At 43.3% G+C, this 20,988-nt stretch overlaps 2 protein-coding genes across 6 annotated transcripts; one reads left to right on the forward strand and one right to left on the reverse strand.

The window, feature by feature from the left end:
* Nucleotides 1–739: 739 nt before the first annotated feature.
* Nucleotides 740–13,116, reverse strand: NOP16 (NOP16 nucleolar protein). 5 transcript variants are annotated; one of them, XR_005558333.1, is made up of 6 exons: nucleotides 12,934–13,116; nucleotides 10,299–10,401; nucleotides 9,577–9,646; nucleotides 9,052–9,158; nucleotides 7,282–7,447; nucleotides 1,547–1,683 (listed from the first exon to the last, which is right to left on the reverse strand). XR_005558333.1 is itself a non-coding variant. In XM_039356752.1 (5 exons), exons 1-5 carry the CDS (start codon nucleotides 13,038–13,040, stop codon nucleotides 1,543–1,545), a joined length of 528 nt encoding a protein of 175 aa, XP_039212686.1. In that variant the 5' UTR covers nucleotides 13,041–13,110; the 3' UTR covers nucleotides 740–1,542. The 5 variants fall into 4 exon arrangements, 1 of the variants encoding a protein (XP_039212686.1); XM_039356752.1 differs by lacking the exon at nucleotides 7,282–7,447 and having other exon boundaries at nucleotides 740–1,683; nucleotides 12,934–13,110; XR_005558331.1 differs by lacking the exons at nucleotides 7,282–7,447; nucleotides 9,052–9,158; nucleotides 9,577–9,646; nucleotides 10,299–10,401; nucleotides 12,934–13,116 and adding exons at nucleotides 2,412–3,241; nucleotides 3,685–7,275 and having other exon boundaries at nucleotides 1,546–1,683.
* A 178-nt stretch (nucleotides 13,117–13,294) lies between these two features.
* On the forward strand, nucleotides 13,295–17,245 carry HIGD2A (HIG1 hypoxia inducible domain family member 2A). Its single transcript, XM_039356772.1, has 2 exons — nucleotides 13,295–13,519; nucleotides 14,590–17,245. The coding sequence occupies exons 1-2, from the start codon at nucleotides 13,375–13,377 to the stop codon at nucleotides 14,754–14,756; spliced, it is 312 nt and encodes a 103-aa protein (XP_039212706.1). The 5' UTR covers nucleotides 13,295–13,374; the 3' UTR covers nucleotides 14,757–17,245.
* Nucleotides 17,246–20,988: the final 3,743 nt, after the last annotated feature.

The following is a 20,988-nucleotide window of genomic DNA, read 5'->3' on the forward strand; positions in this document are numbered from 1 at the left end:
AACAGGGCTTTTCAACCAGTGGTATGGGTACCACTTGTGGTACATTGGCACCTGGCAGGTGGTACGCAACCATCCTAGAAAAGTAGCGGGGGAGGGGAATGAGCTGAACTGGTGGCAGCACCGCACAAGCCTGAGCAAGAGATGGCTGGAGCTGCAGGGCTTTCAGGGCTCAGTGGAAGCGCCAGGATCAGTGCCGCTTTCCAGCTGATCGGCACTTCTTTGAGGCTGTCAGGGCTCAGTGGAAGCGCCAGGATCAGCGCCAGGTTCCAGCTGGAGCTCGGTGCTGATCCTGGTGCTTCTGCTGAGCCCTGAAGAAGCACCAATCAGCTGGAAAGCCACACTGATCCTGATGCTTCTGCTGAGCCCAGAAGCGCCAATCAGCTGGAATGTTGCAGCATCTCCAGGGTCTTGTGATTTACATTCAAATGCTTGGGAACTGATTCATATTTATGACGATCAGTGTCCCAGGGTCATGTGAAGTGACCAAAACCTGCTGCAACCACCCAGCAGATGGGGGGAATAAAAACCAAACACCCCCCCCACCCTACCCCCATTGCCAATCCTCAACAGAAATGCTCACAACAATGAAAACCTCGGACAGGAGGAAGAGCGCCACCAGGCGCTGTCTTGCTCGGCTGTGGCTTGGAGGAGCACTTTTTTCAGTGCCATTATAACTTTGAACAGTCACTAAGCAAACTGTTGTAAGTCGAAGACTAACAGTACTTTATCACTTTTTTCCTTTTTTTTTTGGTCATCAAGTTTTTGACACCTTGCTAGGCGACTGGTGGTACTCGGATGTTGCCATATCCTAAAAGTGGTACAATGGGTGAAAAGGTTGAAAAGCCCTGATGTATAACTGCAGTTTCAGTCTCCAGAGACACAAAGAAGAATTAATGCTGTTTCTACTTTTAAAATTGCCGAGGAAAGATGACTTGACAATCCATAATGTATCATATATTAGGAATCCTCATTTCACCATTTCCATCAGGCAGGACAGTGACTTCTTCCCTCCCATAAATATGGACTAGGATTTATTGAGAGAGTTAGCATCCCTTTGGGATAGACCCTTACTGGAGAGTGGAGATAGCTCTTTCTGGCCAAGTTTACTAGTTCTGATGCTTTAATCCTGATGCCCTCATCTTATTTCTCAGAAAGGAACCTACTATTTGAGGCTACTGTTATTGTGCTCTTTCCAAAATGCTCAAAAAGTGGACAAGGTAGTCTACAATTCACCTCTGCTCTTGTAACTAACATATTTTTTTCAATAAGCTCTATAAGGTTTAGGGAAATCATTTATGTCAACCAAGATCGCTACAAGGCAAAATCATATTTGGCCATTTTAAGAGATATTTTGCCTTGAAGAACCATCAGAGAAATAAATAAACCTAAAAGCTGACTGAAATTTTATACACTGCATCTGTATTTTCTTATCTCTTTTTAGAAGGCAATACTTTATGTAATTCAAGTATCAGTTTTTTAGTCCCAATTACTTAAATCCATGTCAGCAGATGAAATTATGATTTAGCATTATTATCCTCATAATTATTGCTCCATTTTTTCTTGCCGTAAAGATGCAATGAATGTCTGGTACTCCTCGGGATAGAAGCGTTTATACACATTGATCTTCCTCTTTATTTGTTTTGGTGTATCCTGGTAATAGTTCTTCTCATCACGAGCCATAGCCTAGGCAATAAATTAAAGTATAAATTAACAGAGAAGCAGTTTTATATCAACATATAGTTTCAGAAAGTCCCCACACCCAGAAAGCAAGCAGTACATTAAACATCAAGTCTCAAGGAGAGGCTGTACATAAAGCAAATACAGCCACAGAACTGCAGTTAAAAAAAAAGATAGATTCAGATGCTGGATGCAATTTCCTAGAGAATGGGGAGGGAACTAGTTGCCCTCCAGATATTTTGAATTCTGCCTGCAGCAAAGGATTATAAGAACTCCAGTACAGGCCCTAGATTTCTTACTTCAGTTCAAATGTCCATTTCAGAAAAATCATACATTTTGTTAAGCAAGAAACACTGTACAAAGCAATATGAGCAAACAGAGGAAACATATCCTTTTATAAAACTGCCTACATAATGCATAATGTATCAATAATCCTATTATATAAATAAATACAAGACTTAACAATCATGAAAATCATTCATATTAAAACTCATGTCCAGATCTGACTACAGTTTATAAAAATGTGGGAGGAAAATAAAGATCCAGAAAAGTCTCTCTGGGGAAAATGTTAGTACTCAAAAGATCTTCTGTTTTAAATACTTACTCCCCTGTGAGAGGAGATCTCACCCGGCCAAGCTGTTTCAAAGGCATCTACAGATTAAAACTCACTTGGAATTGTCCTTGGAATAACTGGAAGCAAGTGCAGGAGGCAAACAGACGGAGCGTTGGCTTACCTGAATGCCTCTTCTCAGCATGATGATGAAGAATCCACCAATGGGTTATTTCAGTCCTCCTGCCCAATCAGACTAAGTTGTCAAGTTGTCACGCCCCTCCTTGACTGGAGCCACCCAGTTTCATCAACGGCATAGCCAATGACAACAGTTCGACGTGATGACTCTCAGAGCAGGTACAAGGAAAAAAACAACCACAAGCACCTGGCCCAGACCTAACTGACCTCTAGAAGGGAGGGCGTGGATTCTTCATCATGCTGAGAAGAGGCGTTCAGGTAAGCCAACGCTCCTTCTCCAGCATGATGACTGAAGAATCCACCAATGGGATGTACCAAAGCTCTCAAAGTCCCTATGGGAGGGGGTCAGTTGAGGCCTGTGATCCTGATGCAGTGACCACTTGTTGGAGAATTCGTCTACCAAAGGCAGCCTCAGCCGAGGCAAACTTGTCTAAACCATAATGCCTAATAAAAGGTGAAGGCGAGGACCATGTCGCCACCCTGCAAATATCCTCAATGGACGCTTGAGTTGCCCACGCCGCAGATGTGGCAGCACTGCGGGTGGAGTGAGCCATCACATGACTAGGAATGGGCAGGGCAAGTGATACGTACGCACCTGCTATGCAAGCCCTGATCCACCTATCTATCGTGGAAGTGGATACCTTTTTGCCCATAGATGAAGGCTGAAAGGATACAAACAGGGCTTCAGTCTTACGAAACGCCGCCGTGCATTTGATATAACAGCGCAAGGCTCTCCTTACATCCAATGAATGCTATTGTCGTTCCAAATCATGTGATGGGCGGGGACAGAAGTCTGGGAGAATCACCTCCTGTGATCTATGGAACACTGTGTTTATCTTAGGAATAAACGATGGATCTAACCTAAGAACTACCCTGTTGTCGTGGAACGTGCACAGGTCCTTCCTGATGGATAAAGCGGCCAGTTCCGATATGCACCTGGCGGAGATAATGGCTATCAGGAAGGAGACCTTAAGTGACAGGAACCGCAACGAACAAGTCTTAATGGGTTCAAAGGGTGAAGAGGTTAATGCCTGTAGAACCCGGGGTAGCTCCCAGGAGGGATACCTGTGAACCACGGGAGGTCTGCTATTGGTGACTCCCTTAAGGAAGGAGCGTATTGAAGGGTGCTAGGACAAAGAGTCTGAAGCGTCCCAGGAGAGCACCATGGACAGAGCCGCTACCTGTCTGCGAATAGTGTTGGCTGACAACCCCTTGTTTACGCCCTCCAACAAGTAATCCAATACCCTTGGAATACTTACCTGGGACAGACTCATGTGATTTTTGTCACACCAGGGACAGAAGTTCCTCCACGTATGATTGTAAATATGATTAGTCGCCAGTCTCCTGGCAGCTTGGATCATATCAATCACCCCTGATGAGTACGACTCCTGAGTCAGGGTGTGGCGTTCAAGTGCCAGGCGGTCAATTGTAACCATTGGGGTCTGGATGTTGTAGATCCCCGTGTTAACCGTATGCAACTGCCGGGGATCTGCCACGGAGCTGAGACAGAGAGGCTCACTAGGTCTGCGAACCACGGCCTTCTGGGCCAGTGAGGTGCAATAAAAATTAACTCCGCCTGCTCCTCCAGGATCTTCCTGACAACTGCTGGAAGCAGAGGGAGTGGGGGAAAGGCGTACAAAAGGCTTTGCGGCCACTGGCTGCATAGGGCGTCCGTTCCCTCTGCCCCAAGAGGGGAAGCGAGAAAAGAATCTGGGCAGTTGGGTGTTCTCTGGTGAGGCGAAAAGGTCCACAATCAGATGGCCAAATCTGTCAAAGACCTCCCTGAAGATATCCGGGTGTAATCTCCATTCCGAATGGTCTACTATCGACCTGCTGAGGAAATCTGCCTGATGATTTGCCTCTCCCGAGATGTGCTCTGCTTTGATGGAAAGCAGACTGCTCTCTGCCCAGCTCAGTGCTCGAGCCTCCGTCATAAGTGACCTGGACCGAGTGCCCCCTTGCCAATTCACGTGAGCTTTTGCAGCCACGCTGTCTGTTAGAACCACCACATGTTGCCCCTTGAGTATTGTCTGCAAATGTCTGAGAGCCAGATGGATCGCTCTGAGTTCCAACCAATTTATGCTGTGCCTCAGGTCTGTCCGTGACCACTGACCTTGAGCCATCTGGGTTTGGAGGTGTGCACCCCAACTGAAAAGACTTGTGTCCGTGTTCACACTGATACGACGAGGCTCCTTGAAAAAGGTCCCCTTGAGAATCGCCGAGGATGTCCACCAGCCGAAAGACGCACCTGACGAGGGACGCGCACTAACTGGTTGGAGGTACTGGTGTGTTGTCTCTGGTACGGGAGCAGAAACCACTGAAGGTGCCTAGCATGTAGTCGGGCCCACGGCATTATCAATATGCAGGATATTAACTTCCCCAGGAGCTGGGAAACGAGAGCCAGTGTAACTGCCCTGCTCCTGCGTACCCTGAGTGCCAGATCTCTGATGCTCCTGCATCGTTCCTCTGACAGGAACACATGGCAAGAGTCCGTGCCTATTACCGTGCCCAAGTATAACAGGTGGATCGAGGGAGATGTCTGGCTCTTTTTGAAATTTATCAAGAACCCGTGTTTCTGGAGAGTCCTGATAGTGAGAGCCAAATCCAACTGGGTGGACGTGACTGAATGAGATTGGATCAATATGTTGTCCAGGTAACACTGGACGCGTACCAGGACAAATCTCAAATGAGCTGCCAGTACCGCCAGGATCTTGGTGAAAACCCTGGGGGCGGAGGAGAGGCCGAATGGTAGAGCCCTGTACTGGAAGTGGTGGTTGAGGTAACAGAATCGCAGAAACCTGCGATGCTCTGGGAGAATGGGGAATGTGTAAATATGCCTCTGTTAGATCTATTGAGGTCATGAGATCTCCTCGCCTGACTCTGGCCAGGATTGAATGGAGCGTCTGCATTTTGAACTTCCGGTACTGAAGATGGAGGTTCAGACCCTTGAGGTCGAGGATAGCTCTCCATCCCCCTGAGGATTTGGGGACTACAAATAGTATGGAGTAATACCCTCATCCCACCTAATTCAGGGGGACCTCCTCTATGGCCTTGATACTGAGTAAGTGTTGAATGGCGTCTTCCATGAGCCCTCTTTTTATTGAGTTTCTCATGGCTGGACAAGACACGAAATAGTCTACGGGCATGGATTTGAACTCCAGGGACAGGCCTTCTTTTATGGTACACAGGCCTTCTTTTATGGTACACAGAACCCAGGAGTCTGTGGTTGTGTTTTACCATTGGCGGATGAAAAAACTGAGCCTGCCGCCAATGGGGGGAGCCCCTCCCGAGTCACTTGGTGCAGTGGAAGGGACGACCCCCTCTGCCACAAAAGGAAGACTTGGCCTGGGCCTGATACTGGGACCAGTCCCTGTAGTTTGCCCTATCAAAGGAACGTTCCGGTTTGGGTGCTGGAGGCCAGTAGGATTGACCCGTCTCTGCCGGAACTCCAGCCCGAAAGGACTGACGCTGCCCATAGGGGAGAAAGCGTCTGCTGGCCCTCCTTGTCAAATGAGAGATTACTTTCTGCTTTTGTTTGTTCTCAATGAGATACGGAGTCAAAGCCTCGCCAAACACCCTGCCTCCCTTGAAGGGAGCGGTGGCTGCTCGCCACTTATGTTTGCTCTCGGCCCTCCAATTCTTAAGCCAGAGCAGCCTCCAAGTGACTAGGCCGGAGGCCATTGCCCGGGCCGAGTGTTTGGCAGAGTATAAAGATACATCTGCCATATACTCAGACGTTGCTATGAGTTTGGTCAGATCCTGGTGGATTCTGACCTCCTCCTGGGGAATTCTATCCTGTAACTGTCTAAGCCAGGTAAGGGAGATTCTGGCGAAGAATGATGTGGAGGTCGCCGCCTTCGCTGCCCATGCAGATGCCAAGTGAAATTTGTGCAACGCTAGTTCAGACTTCTTATCCTCTGCCTTAAGGGCATCCGAAACATCTGCAGGGAGACCGGCTGTCGAAAAAAGTGGGGCTAGAGTTTCATCCACTTTGGGCACCTCCAATAAATCAGTCAGATTTTGAGCCACGTCTACAATCTTACGCTCAGCCGCTCCTTGGGATGGCTGAGCTGCCGGTGATTCCCATTGTCCTTGAATGTTCTTCAGGAACAAGGGGGGACAGGGTATTCGTAGGTGTTTAACTACAGGTACAGCGAACAAGGGGTTTGTGTCCTGATCGATGGAACCCTGTGGGGTGGGAACTGGATCGGAGGTGAGCTTAACCGCTGCGCAGGCCCTGCGCAGCAAAGAAGGAAACAAAGATATATTGAAGAGCTCTGCCATGGGCTGGGAGTCTTGTGTGGGCTCCTCACAATCTGACCATCGGTCTGCACCGTTGTCATAATCCGAGTCATTGGAAGAATCGGAATCAGGAGAGTGTGATGGTGAGACCATGCCGGAATGATCCAGTATGGGTCGTGATGAGGTAGTGAACGCTGATGAAGGACCCGGAATGGGTGACGTTTGATGGTGGCCCGATGATGCCATGGCTTGAAGAACCGCCTGCGATATCATCAATTGTAGCTGGTCTGTGAAGCACGGCTCTAGCGGAGGCCGTAACCCTGCAGCCGTCGGCGTGAATGTCGCTGATAGTGCCGTAGAGGGGCCTGGCAGGTTGAGGTCCTCCCCCAAAAGGGGTGGTCCTCCCTGACCAAAGGTCTGAATCAAGACCTACTGATGTCCACGCTCCGGTGACCACACCCTCGATGAAGACAGTAGTTGTGCTCCTGTCCCAGGGACTGCTGCTGGGGGAAGCGGAGGCGTATGTTCTTGCCCAGCTGACAAGCGTTGGGCCCAGGAGAATTGCTTCTCCAGGACTCTGTGTGTGTGCTCAGCCTGCTTATCGCTTGCCTTACCAGCCTTCCTGCCGTATTTGGATTTCGCTTTGGCCTTTCCCTTAGGTGCTTCTGGAACCAGAGCGGCTTGGTTGGATTGGCTATCCGTGTCCAAAGGCTATGGCTCAGTGTTGTCTGCCATGTTGATCAAGAGGCATCCCAGATGAGGGTCTGGAACTGACTCGCTCTGCAAGAGATGTCAGGAGGCCACCCGGTGAGGGACTGACTGCACGTGGAGTAACGTGAGCCGGCCCACTGGCTAAGCCGGGCTCACGCTAGATGCAACAAGGCGCTCATCACCAGGGCAATAGACAATCCGTATGTCAGCCCTGAGGCTTAAAAGGTGACAAAATAACATGTGTCTCACAAAAGTGGCAATGGTCAGAACTGGCAAGCAACCACTAGATGCAGAGTGGCAGATACTAAGGCGATGTTAGGCGAGCAAGGCCTGATAGTCTGTCAAGGCAGCACATTAGCTGGATCCACAAATCTTGTTGTGATTGTGATGTCTCAATTGAATTTGGAACAAAACATACAGAAAACCTAAACTTAAGACTAGAGTGAGTCCACAACAATTATATACATGCCTATCTATAAGAATCTATATTTATATATCTATATATATTTATCTATCTATAACCTATATATATCAATAAATAAAAATGATTTGAATTGTTGTGAACTAAGCCCCCAAAATGGCGACTGTGACTGGGAAACGTGTTCGAAGCTTCCTTAAAGAAATGTGCAGCCTCACAAAATGGCGGACGCCCTGAACCCAGGAAGAGAGGGGGGGGACTAATGATTGAGATTTGGGGTCGATCTAATAACAATAAGGCTTCAGGAACTCCCGGGTCCAAAGCTTGAATGGGGAAATTCGAACAAATCGCGCCCAACAGCTGTTGGGCGCGACGGAGCACGCCGCGCTTTGCGAGGCCTCCTTCGATCCGAAAGGCAGCCGGAGCTAAACACTTAAAAAACCCTTTTCTTGTTCCCCGCAGCGCTCGTAATCCACTCAGCTCAGTCTATCAGCCTGCTGAAAAACCTTCAGCAAAAGGCTGAAGGCCGAACGGGCCCAAAATGGCGGCCCTGAGCTAAGTAGATCCGACCGAGCCCAGTCAGAAGTATGAGGCCACATGGCCTCAAAATGGCGACCACAAGAGAAATTAGAAGTCTCTGAGGGGAAAAACAGCTCCGCTAATTATGGAGATAAAAATCACCCCCTTTTCGTACCTAAGAGGTGCTGGGAATAAACTCAGCAGTAAATTTAGGGGAAAACAGCCACCCCCCCTTAAGGTATAGAGGAATACTGCGTTCCTCCTCTGTTCAAAGGAGGGGAATAGGGTTGAGAATCCCCTGTGAAGGGAATAATCAGAGGCTAGGAGCCTCTAATTCTCTAATCCAAAGAGTCCACTAATGGGTTTACATTGATTTAGTCTAACCTGCAATTCAGTCAAACCTGAGAGTCAAGTTATCACGTCCTCATGGGCAAAAGACTAAGATGAAACTGGGTGGCTCCAGTCAAGGAGGGGCATGACAACTTGACAACTTAGTCTGATTGGGCAGGAGGACTGAAATAACCCATTGATGGATTCTTCAGTCATCATGCTGGAGAATGGCATGATGTGGTAATAACAGCCAGTGCTTCTCACTTTGAAAATCTAATTATTATAATTGGGATTATCTGATCTGATTTTCATATCATTTTCTAATGCTGTATTGCAGTTAAACAAAATAATATCAAATGAAAATAATTACAAAATTATCTCTGGCCAAAAAAATCAGAAGGTCTACCTTATAATTTTCACCATGATTCTGAATCATGTGTTTGACGTAGTCAATAAGGTCTGTGGAGAGGGTCTCGGATTTTTTCTCTGGAAAGCTGGCTTCATATTCCAATTCTGGGCATAAAGAAAAGAAAGCAAGAAGGTATTAAGAAATGTTTGCACACTATGAAACCTCCTTTTGTGGAAATAGAATAGCTCTACCCAACCATTACATCATGGAAGTCACATCCCTTTCCTCCAATAGGAGACATGCCCAGGCTTGCCTGAAAAAAGATGCATTATTTTCGTAACAGCAGACACAATGTATTCATGTTAAACTCTCACCCTAGTTTCTAATTATTATCAAACTAATTATAAAATACAGTTCGCATTCAAAACCACACACCCCAAAAATTGAATATCTGCTACATCTGATAATAAGCAAGAAGAAAAGAAAACTGCACTTAATTGGAATACCAAGATCTCTAATGAAGGATCTCCCTATGAAGAATAACATCTGTGTCACACTCTGCCAATATGAAGTAATACCCACCATTTATTACATATGGCTTCCTAATGGTTTTTGTCTCTGCCTCTTGTCCATCGATTTCCATTTTCATACCCTGTAATTTAAAAGACATGACAACTCACATCATACAAAAAGGCAGCTAGGAATTATTTTGTATTTTTTTTAACCCCAATGTTATCATTTTATACTAATGGTTAACACATTTTAAATACTTAAAAGGATCAGTAACTTTCTTTTGGTATCTAATTGGAGGCAGTGTTACATCACATAGTTTCAAATTATTATATAATTCAAGTAGAGATAGCTATTTTATAAGTCTTTAGCACTCTACCATTTATTGCTCAGGATAGCTCTGGATGTCAGCACCAGAGGGCATTAAGTGAATAAATGAAATGCCAAGATTTGGAAATAGCTCTTCAACTATTTCAATTTCCTAAAAAGTAAGATAGTCGGGCAAAAGAAGAATTTACTTCTAAACCAAAAACTGGGTTAATGACAGTTTAGTTACAATTTTATTTCTCATGCATACTTTATATTTAACCAATACCATCTGAGATTTACTGGAAAAATTCTAGAGAAACATTTTCATGATGTACTTTTCTAACCAGTTATGCCATTTTCATTTTCCAATTAATGTCTTCCTGGAACATCAATCAAATAAATAGAGCAAGCTCCTAAATTATAAACTTGATTTATACTTTTCATTCAACATTCAAGTGGTAACTTGGAATTCATACAGCACTAACCTTTGGAATGGGAATTGCCTTGTTTGGATCAACAGCCAGGCCCATTTCTGCCAAATTCTTAGAAGCTGATTTGGTGCTATCCCAGGCATGTCGGATTTGAGCACTGAAGAGAAATAGGGATGGGGGAGAGAGAGAGAGATAAAGCAGAGCATCAATGCTATGTAATCTTGAAGAGATTCCTCTCTTTTCAATAGTAATGACCACACTTTTGCAATCAAGACAGTTTTTGCATCCAAAACAAAGCAACAAATGGCAGCCCTCTCCCCCAATTCAAGTGCACTGGGCACTGGAATGTTAATTTGATGCTGAAAATCTCAAATCTATATGTGCCCCTCTCTTTCCACAACTGGAAAAGCACATTTAAATCAGGGGTTCCCAACCCCTGGTCCATGGACCGGTACCAGGCCGCAGTATGCTAGCAACTGGGCCGCACAAACAAGCAAAGCCCCATCTGTGGGATGCAAGCAGCACACAAAACCACACCCCCTCCAGTCCATGGAAAAACCTCTCTCCATATAACCGGTCCCTGGTGCCCAAAGGTTGAGGACCTCTGCTTTAAATGACAATCTGCTGGTATTTCATGACATATAAAATGGGCTGTCTATGGCAGGGCTTTTCAACCGGTGGTACGCATACCACTTGTGGTACATTAATGAGTGGCAGGTGGTACGCAGCCCTGCCTAGCCAACTGTAGTGGGGGAGGGAAAGAGCCAGCACAGGGAAGGACTGTGAGGCAAGGCAGTGAGAGAGTCATCTGGAGCTGCAAAGGCCCAGACTCACTTCTGGCTCACCCTCCCCCATGAGAAAGGAAGAGGGGCAGAGACAGTAGAGCCTATAAGAGGAGGCAGTTTGGGCAGGAGAGGGAGAGGGAGAGAAAAAAAAGCAGCAGCCTTGGGAGGAGGCAGAGTCAGCTGCACAGGAGGGGGAGGGGGAGAGTGGGGGGAGAGGAGATCAAGCAGGCTGGCCATGAGCTGATCTACAACTGCTATGGCAGCCACCTGTGCTGGCAGCAGCAAACAGGCAAGAAATGCAGTGGGGGAGGGAATGAAAAAAGGCAGCAATGTCTGGCTGAGGAATTCTGGGAGTTGAAGTCCACAAGTCTTAAAGTTGCCAGGTTGAGAACCCCTGCTTCAGAAGGAGATGGGAATGAGAAAAAGGGAGGCAGGGAAGGGAGGGAGGAAAGGAAGTTCCGCCTTAGCACTTGGCCACCAGCAGCTCTGCCATTAACTTTGCTTGCAGAAGGGGATCACATGACCATTATAAATATGAATCAGTTGCCAAGCATCCAAATATAAATCACATGATCCTGGGCATCCTGCAATGGTCATAAGCCTTTTCAGTGCAATTGCAACTTTGAACAGGTTTTTTTTTTTTGGTTAAGTTTTTGATACCTTGCTGGGTGGTACTCGAATATTGCTATATCCTAAAAGTGGTACAATTGGTAAAAAGGTTGAAAAGCCCTGGTCTATGGCAGCTATCTCAACTCTACCTAACAACTGATCCTGTACAACTGTCTAGTGCCTTAAAAAATCTTGTATTTCAACATATCTGTCTAAAGATATTTCAAGTATCATTAAGAGGCAATCTTCTTTAGCATAATTTGGTTTCATTTCATTATTTCTTTTAAAACTTACTCATCTTCTTGAATATTTTACCTTTTTTATACATGAAAAGGAGTCATTATAGCAATGATAATGAAGCACTCGCCATAACTTGAGTTGAGCCATTTTCATTCTATATTTTTTTTAACCAAATCTAATTCTGCCATTCTTCATTTATTCTTCATTCTATCAATTCTTCATTCTAATGATCATTTGGCCCTGAACTCTATATCCACCAGTATTTTTCCAGGGGAAATTAGCATGGAATAGACATCATAGATAACTAAAAGAATCAGAAGTTGAACCAATATTCTGCATTCCATGATTGAAATCTCCGTGGGGAGATAGTTGAATAGGAGTAGTTATCTAGAAAACAGAGAAAATGCAGGATTAAAGGAGCAGCTAGTGTGCAACTCAGGAAAAGGCAAGGAAAAGTGAGACAACGGGGATGCAGGATTTATAGTTTTAATTTTACAATGAGGACATGTGGTTTATGTTGCTGCAGTTTTTATAATGCATTATTTTCCTATCATTAGCCACTCCAAACTATCCAGATCCCTTTTTTAGCGGATAATATAATTCAAAGAAAGAAACATGCACACTGGGCTGTTTTGGGAACAAAACCCACGTTGACAGGTTTTGAAGACGATCTCGCCAACACCATTTTATTATTATTGTTGTTGTTGTTATGTCAAAGCTTAGTTAAAACAGAGGCGGCGCTGCTATTACTGTGTAGAAAAAGCAGGATTCGATGGCCTTCGGGAGCGATGCTCAAGTCAGACGAACCACGAACCAGCCTCCCTCATTTTAGCCTGGCGTGTTAAATCAGTCCAGACTTTACGGTTGGTTCAAGGTATGTGGGAAAGGCAGAAATGGCTGAATAAATCCTAAATAACTGAAAAATTGGCAAGCACGTCGTGCAAATGCAGTCCTTCCAGACGTCTCAAATGATCGACAGGGAGGAGCCCTCATACCGTATCTAAACTGACGCTCGTCCCCAAATAATGACTGAACAGCCACTTTTCCCTACTCACCATTTTATTCGAGGGGCCGACCGCTTGCGGGAAGCCCGGTTCAGTTTTTTGCGGTTGATGTTATAATTATACTTCTTCCGACGCTGCTTCTGCTTGGCTTTCGGCATTGTTGCAGCTCTCGAGGCCAACTTAAAAGGGCCACGCGCTTCCCCGCTCAAGCCCTTACTATCGTAGCTAAAGCATCAGTCGGACCAATGATCGCAATGGCAGATGGGATTGGTAGTTCTGCCTGTTCGGTCAGCATAGCCGAGATGCATTAAATTGAACTACGTTTCCCAGAGTGCTAGAGCGGGGGAGGGAATCATTTCCCAGATTCATGTGAAAAGCACGATTGGCTGGCATCGGCGCCTGAGACCTCCTTTAACGATAGAGGAAGAGTCGCGCATGGTTAGAGCGAATTGAGAGGTGACCTTTGCGCGTCGGCATCTGGCGAGAACTGCCATGGCTCAGAGTCCTCCGCCGCCATTTGATCCCTACCGACCACCGGTTATTGAAGGCTTTACTCCGACTTCTTATCGGGGCGAGGCCGAACACTTCCAAAGCAAGTTCATACGCAAGTTCCGCCAGAATCCATTTGTGCCCCTCGGTGAGCCTGGGCGAGTATTCCTCTAGTCGAGTAGTAATAGCAAGCAAATTGGTGGCGGTCGGGCAGTGCGACTCTGGGGGAAAGCAGTGCGGTTATTATTTCAGTATTGCATTATTTCTTTAAAATATTTCATCTGCCTGTCCGTCCCCACCTTCTAGAGTCTAGATAGTGTTGAATAGTAAAATAAAAGATGACGGTGAAATAAACAGCTGGAAAAACAACCTAGCAGTCAAAAAATATCTAAAATGCGAAAAACAGCAAAAAGGATTTTATACTAAAGCCCAACCCTGGAAGGAATAAAAAGATTATTCCAGACTTAATGGCTCCGAATTCAGCCAGCCATCGGAAATGCATTTTTTCTGGTCTCAATCACGAGGTCCTAAGGGTTCCCGAGAAAACAAGTCCTGCTTAATTTTTTTCTCATCATTTAGCTCAGTGTTTCCCAAACTTGACAATTTTAAGGCATGACGACTTCAATTCCCAGAATTCCACAGCCAGCAATGCTGGCTGTGGAATTCTGGGAGTTGAAGTCCACATGCCTTAAAATTGTCAAGTTTGGGAAACACTGATTTAGCTCAATGTTTTCCAAACTTGGTAATCCTAAGAGGTGTGGAGTTCTACTTCCAGAATTCCCAGCCAGTTCTGAAATTTGAAGTCCACACATTTTCACGTTGCCAAATTTGATTGATTTTATTGTATTAAACAGCATAGAAATTATTGAGAAAGAGAAAGTAATCACCAGTCCCTGAGAATTGAGACTGATCAGGAAAATACTAACATTGAAAAACAAAAAATCAAATCAGTGTTTGTCCTTAACAGAAACATGAGCTGTAAAAATGGTATAAATTAAGTTTTTCCTGGTGTGAGGGAATGGAAAAGAATGTCCTACCTAAATACTATGTTTAGATCTTTTATTACCCTTTTACTATGTGAGAACTAAGTGTCAATGAACCAAAAATTCTTGACAGAACTGAGAGCTCTCAAATGAAAAGATTTGGTGGTTTATTCAGGAGATAGCCCAAGCCTCTGTTAACAAAATTTATTTATTTCCTTTTCTGCCTCTCCTTCAGGCTGCCTTGGTACAGCTGGAATTTTGACTTATGGACTCATCTGCTTCATAAACAATAAACCCAAGCAATCCCAGATGATGATGAGGGCCCGTGTTATAGCCCAGGGTTTAACTGTTGCATCCCTATTAGTGGGCATGGCTGTTACAAACATGAAGTCATCCAAGTGAACAAGCTGCTATTGTACAATATGATAATATTGTCCACTAATCTGGGTAAGAACAAGCCCACCTGCCTGCCAGCACACCATATTTTGCAGAATGATATTTCAGTGCTACTTGGGAAGTGATTTCTGGTATCAAGGAGGCCCAGTTTTGTTTAATAACATTGTTACTATATTCCATCATTTCCGATTTGTCACTGGTGTATAACATTTTTGTGTATCATAGCTATGTTTTAAGCCTATCTTTCTGATAAAGGCAGTAAGATTATCTGATGTAAACAAATCACATAGGATGGAGGACCTTTATTGTCTATTAGACAGCTATGTGGCTAAAAGTGTATCGAAAATAACATTTATTGTGGAGATTGGGTGTGATGAACACATTATATTAGGGTCAAAGAATCGTAAAGTTTTTATTCCTGATGTTATTTTTTTCTGAAATGTTGTCACTGTCAAGATTGGACAGAAGTCAGGAGGAATCTAATTGTGATTTATTAAAAACCATTGTGTTAAGATCTACTGAGATAGTCTGAAATAATTGTTAATTGATAAGGTACTTGTAATTTGCCTTGCAATTTCTGAAAAAAACTGCAGATAACTAGAATAAGACCCTTTGGTTGAAGTTGGGCTCCATTGAGCAGAAGATTTGTTGATGTAGCAGCCTCCATGCTGCATAGTGACATTCCTACCCGAGTTACTGGATTCCTTTGGTCGTTGGGGGTGGAGTCTCCAAGGCTCATAATCTTTGGTGGTTTCAACTTTTCCCCAGTCATGGGCAGTTCATAGCAACTGTCAAGCTGACTTGCCATCAAAATCCTGATGTACATCAGAGATCCTTACTTTTTGTTTCAGGGAAGTTACTACTTTATCTGAGTGTTGTGGACATTATCATCAGTCTATTACTGGGGACATATGCTCTGATTGCTTTATATTTTGTACCCCTCGCAAAACAGGAAGTGGAATCTATTAGACTAGACCAGGCATGTCAAATTCGCGATGTCACGTGACATCGCGCAACATATTGTGCCTTTTTCCCCATTGCCGGCAATGGGATGGGCGCGGTTTCGTCATGACGCATCTGACCCGTGGGCCGGCAGTTTGACATGCCTGGACTAGACCATCCAAGGCAACCAATAAACCCTGACAAGTTATAGAGGGAGGTTGGGAGGTTAAGGATCTGATGGATAATTTGGCTGAGAATTCGCTGACTGGCTGAAATAGACATGTGGCAAATGCCTTAGAACAGATTACACCAGTGTAGCCTCTCACTGTGCATGAATCCTGAGGTGTGCTTTGATTTTCCAGGGCATTTAGGAGATGAAATGCCAGATAAGCCACCTAGAGCACTATTGGAGGAAGATGAAGAGTTATTCAACCCATACAAGTTAGAGCACTCTTCCTCTCTTTTTAGCATCTGCTTGACAACATTAGGTGAGGTAATGAATTGGTTTGGGGTCAGAGACCATCGGTTTTGTGATAATACTAAGTTGTATATCTCAACCCAAGGTTGACAGAAATCAAAGTCTCATACGTATACTTGGAGGCTATCTGGTTGTGTATATGGAGGAAGATACTCTGATTCAACTGTAACAAGACCAAGCTGCTGCGGTATTGGAACTGGAGATGTTCCATTGTTAAGTCCAAATGGGAATCCATTTCATCCTGTTGCATAATTTGGGGACCTTCTTGGACTCACAGCTCCAGCTCAAGCAGATGGCAGCTATGGATGGCCTTTGCAGAAATTCATATAATGCTGTGATTGCACCATTTCCTGGACCTAGAGGCCTTTCTGAAAGCACTCATGCTTCATTCACTTCTTACGGATTATTGCAGTGTGCACTAAATGGGGCTGCTCTTGAAGACCATCAAAAACTTCAACTGATCCAGAATATAGCAACAAGCAATTATGGGCATGCTCTTGCAACGTCCCTGCTTTGTGAGCTGTACTGGTTACTGGTAGGCTTTCAAGTAAATTCATTGTGCTAGTTATTGCATAAAAACATCTCACGACATAGAGACTTCTCTGTGGCTTCTGCCCATGCTTTATGATCAAACAAATTTGTCATATCATAGCCATTAACAGTGTCATTAGATGGAATCTGCAAAACATACCTTCTTAGTCACTATACCTGCCCTCTGTAAAAATATCCTCCCACAATCTTGCCCCAAGTCCTTGTTAAAAAGAGCTTTTAAAAACTGGCTTTTCCCATGGTCCTGGGCTGGCATGGTACAGACCCTTGTGTGTTATATGACTCATTTAGAACCTTTTCCCTATATGTCTATTTTTCTTTTGTTTTCTTGTTTTATTATTATATGTTGCCCAAAGTCACAATGCCTTTATAAATTTGTAAGTAAACTGCCCTGTTGTCTCCTTCCTCCCACCCTATTTCATTCCAATTTAAATTCTGTATTAGAGTAGCCATTCCAAGCATATAAAGAAGTGAGTTGTAGTTCACAAAAGTTTATACCTTTTAATAAAATTTGCTAGTCTGAAAAGGTGTTACCAGACTCCTGATTTTTGGCTATCGTGCAGCTCTCCTACAGTGTCAAGGATAGGATAAATTGCATCTCTTTTCCAGTCTGCTCATTTTTGAACTTGCTAGATTACAACAGAATTGTTAACTTGGTCTTGCTAACTAATGGCATCTTCCACCTGTCACAGATTTTATAACAGTTTATGCCATTTTTAAAAAAGTTTCTAGCAATTCCTTTTGCATTCAAACTGCTGAATTCCGAAAGAGTGCTAGGGAAAAATTACCATTCAACAATACGTATATATATTAAGATATAAACTTACACTAATATACTTGAATGTAAATCACATTCCATAAGATTTATTTTTAAATATATTTACAGATACTAAATCTTAAAATATCTTTAAATTTTAAATAGGATTAAACCTGCTTAAAGTTTGGTCATGCTTATTGTGTGTGACAAAGTAGATGTTAAAATGTATTTTGATAAGAGCCAGAAATCTTATTAGGCTTGGAGAGAAATTTGTGACTAGCAAAAGAAAGTAAATGTAATGGCTGAGCTTGCTGCTAAAAAAAGATGGTAAGATAATAATAGAGAATGTGGAAATATTGCAGTAGAAGAGAATATACTGTATATAGCTCAGGGTTGAATTCTGGAATCCTTGGTGCGCTCTGAGCTTAGTTCTTTGTAGACATTTCATTACCTGACTAGGTAACATGATAATAATGTACCAAGGACTCCACAATGGGGAGATAATATACTCTATTTCAGACTCCCCAAAGGGCTTCTGGGTTCAAATGAATGTAACTAAAGCAAGTGTTCAAAAGGATGGTAACATAGACTACTATTGTAAGCATACTTATGTGTCCAAGATACGTCTAATCGCAGCCAAGATTCTTGGAAGAGCTTGCTTATATTTCAGTGTCTTTTCTTTAAAAATTAATGAAGAATAGATGTAATGCCAGAAGTTTAGAGAACAGCGAAGCACCAAAAAGAGGACCATGGCAATGACCATCTTGGTATCCATACTGAGAAAATAATTTGGAAACATTTAAAAAATAATGCACTGGCCCCCTGAAGGAGCCAGCAGGGTTTAGCAAGTATAGTTAACCGAAAGCAATTTGATATGCTTTAATAGGAATGACTAGCTTAGTTGTTCATTGTAAAATACTGCTTTATAAAGCCATACTAAGACCACACCTGGAATACTTCATCCAATTTTGGTCACATTACAAAAAAGATGCTGAGACTTTGGAAAAAGTGCAAAGAAGAGCAACTAAGATAATTAAAGGCCTGGAGACTAAAACATAGGAAGAACGGTTGCAAGCTTTGAGTTTGGCTAGTTAGAGAAAAGAAGGACTAGGGGGAGACATGATAGCAGTATTCCAGTATTTGAGAGGCTGCCATAAAGTGAAGGGGGTCAACTTCTTTTCCAAAGCACCAGAGGGCAGGACAAGAAACAATGGGTGGAAACTAATCAAGGGGAGAAGCAACCTGGAATTAAAGACAAAATTTCTAACAGTGAGGACAATTAACCAGTGGAACAGCTTGCCGTCAGAGGTTGTGGGTGCTTCATCACTGGAGGTTAAGAAGAGACTGGACAGTTACTTGTCTGACATGGTATAGGTTCTCCTGCTTGAGCAGGGGACTGGACTAGAAGACCTCCAAGCTCCCTTCCAGCTCTATTCTGATTGATTGATTGATTGTACTATAGTCATAGTGTATCTTGACTTTAGCAAAGAGTTCAGTGAAGTATCTCAGGAGATTCTGAGAAAGAGGATGATGGAATACAGGCTGGAATATGCTACTACTGCAAAAAAAGAATTGAATAAGTTTTATATCAAGCTAGAAAGAAAAGTCACGCGGTATGCCTCAGAGGCCTGTTCTGGACCCCATGCTGTTCAATAAATTTATAAATGGCTTGGACAGAGGTTAAATCAAATTTGGAAAAAACACAAAAAATTGAGGAGGTAGCAAATACTTTAGGCAGGAACAAGTGAGATATATTTTAATAAATGCAAAATTCTATATAGTGAGAAATTTTGTTTGAAATCATGGGCATTCCTGTATTTTAGGAATTGAGAGTTTCAAGAAAAGCTATATTAGCTGAATTTATGTATCATGCTAGCTTAGCCATAGTTTATTGATTAAATTATAATAGCAGGACTAGTAACATCAAACCTCGGGTTATAAAGCTACAGTTGAATAGGTTTCCCTATACACTGAAGCTTAACTTTGATTTAAAGTTATGCTTACCCAACACTGTAAGCCAAAACCTAACAAAGTGCATTATGCTTTAGGTCAGGTCACCAAAATAAATCCAGTCATTTTGGGCTAATCATCTTGCTGGGAGCCTAATCATGTGAAATAATGACGTTGATGCACAATCATATTATAGTGTGTGATGTCTCTCAGAAAAAAAATCCTATTTGACTATTTTCTTGCATCGTAGATCATTCTGTAGCATCTTATATCTGATAATTGTTACTCAAATATGTTAAACAGAGGAGAAAAGTTTAGTCTGATTGTCAGAGCAGACTGCTTTTCTCTATTGTGCCTCTGGATGAATTCTTACAGCCAGTTTGTAAAAACTTCTGCCACCAAAACAGCTTGAAATTACTGCTGTTTAAACCATGGAATGGGTTTAAACAATACAGGGGTATACATGTAGAACAGAGCAGATATCCAGTATGGTTCTGAAATCTTAGGCATGGCTAAAAGGAGTAGGGTTATATGAATAAAAAGGCTAGATTACACTTCCAGGGAGATAGCAGCAGTGGAAAGATTAGCTAATTGATGTCTATAATGACTTTAAATTCTTTGGTAGGTTCCTGTAATACTGTAGTTCATGTAATACTGTAGTTCAGTATTCTATATTGCATGAACTTTGCTGTCATTTGAGTCACTCAGTATACTACTGGCAGCATAATTGTTCACCATGTATGAGTTGGCTTTACTGGGCAATTAATACATAGAAGTAACATAATCTATGCTGGGCTGGATGGTTTTTTATTACCTTGTAAAGTTGTGCAGAGCCTTGTAAAATATATATAGTAAGATGTTAACGCTCTTCCCATTCAACTCAATATACAAAGATGTTAACGCTCTTCCCATTCAACTCAATATACAGCTACAGTAAATGCCTATTCAGAAGTAAAGGCTATGGATCTATATAGGGTTATAGTTTGATTCATGTATTAATGAACAGGCAACTGTGTAAACTATAGCTTGTCATATTGAAAAAACGGTTTATGCAAATAGTGACTTAGTATGACTAAAAAAGAGAAGGAAAAGTTATGACACTGATCTTGTTGCCCATTTAGAGGCATAAAACATGAATGTTTGAGAATTTAAGCCAAATAGCTCATACCCTAGGTCAGTGGTGGCGAACCTTTAGCACGGGTGCCAGAGACGGCACTCACAGCCCTCTCTGTGGGTACGCGTGCCGTTGCCCCAGTCCTAGACCTTCAGCTGGGTTTTATAAAACCTTTTCTCTTTAGGCCTCCGCTGCCATGTGCAAAAAAAAAAAAAAAGGTTCAATCAATCTGTCAATTTCAACTTCTTGCGGGGAAAAAAAAGATTTTGCAAAGTTGGAATTGATTGATTGAACTTTGTAGTCCCACCCAGTCTGCCGTTACCACCGCAGCCACACCCACCCAATGGGCTACACCCCCAATTGGCCACACCCAAACCAATGGGCCACACCTACCTGGCACCTGACGATACATAAGTGGGTTTTGGGTTGCAGTTTGGGCACTCGGTCT

This window comes from Crotalus tigris, unplaced genomic scaffold (genome assembly GCF_016545835.1).
Source record: "Crotalus tigris isolate CLP2741 ecotype Arizona unplaced genomic scaffold, ASM1654583v1 scf7180000018829.1913635, whole genome shotgun sequence".
In the NCBI taxonomy this organism is placed as follows: Eukaryota; Metazoa; Chordata; class Lepidosauria; order Squamata; family Viperidae; genus Crotalus; species Crotalus tigris.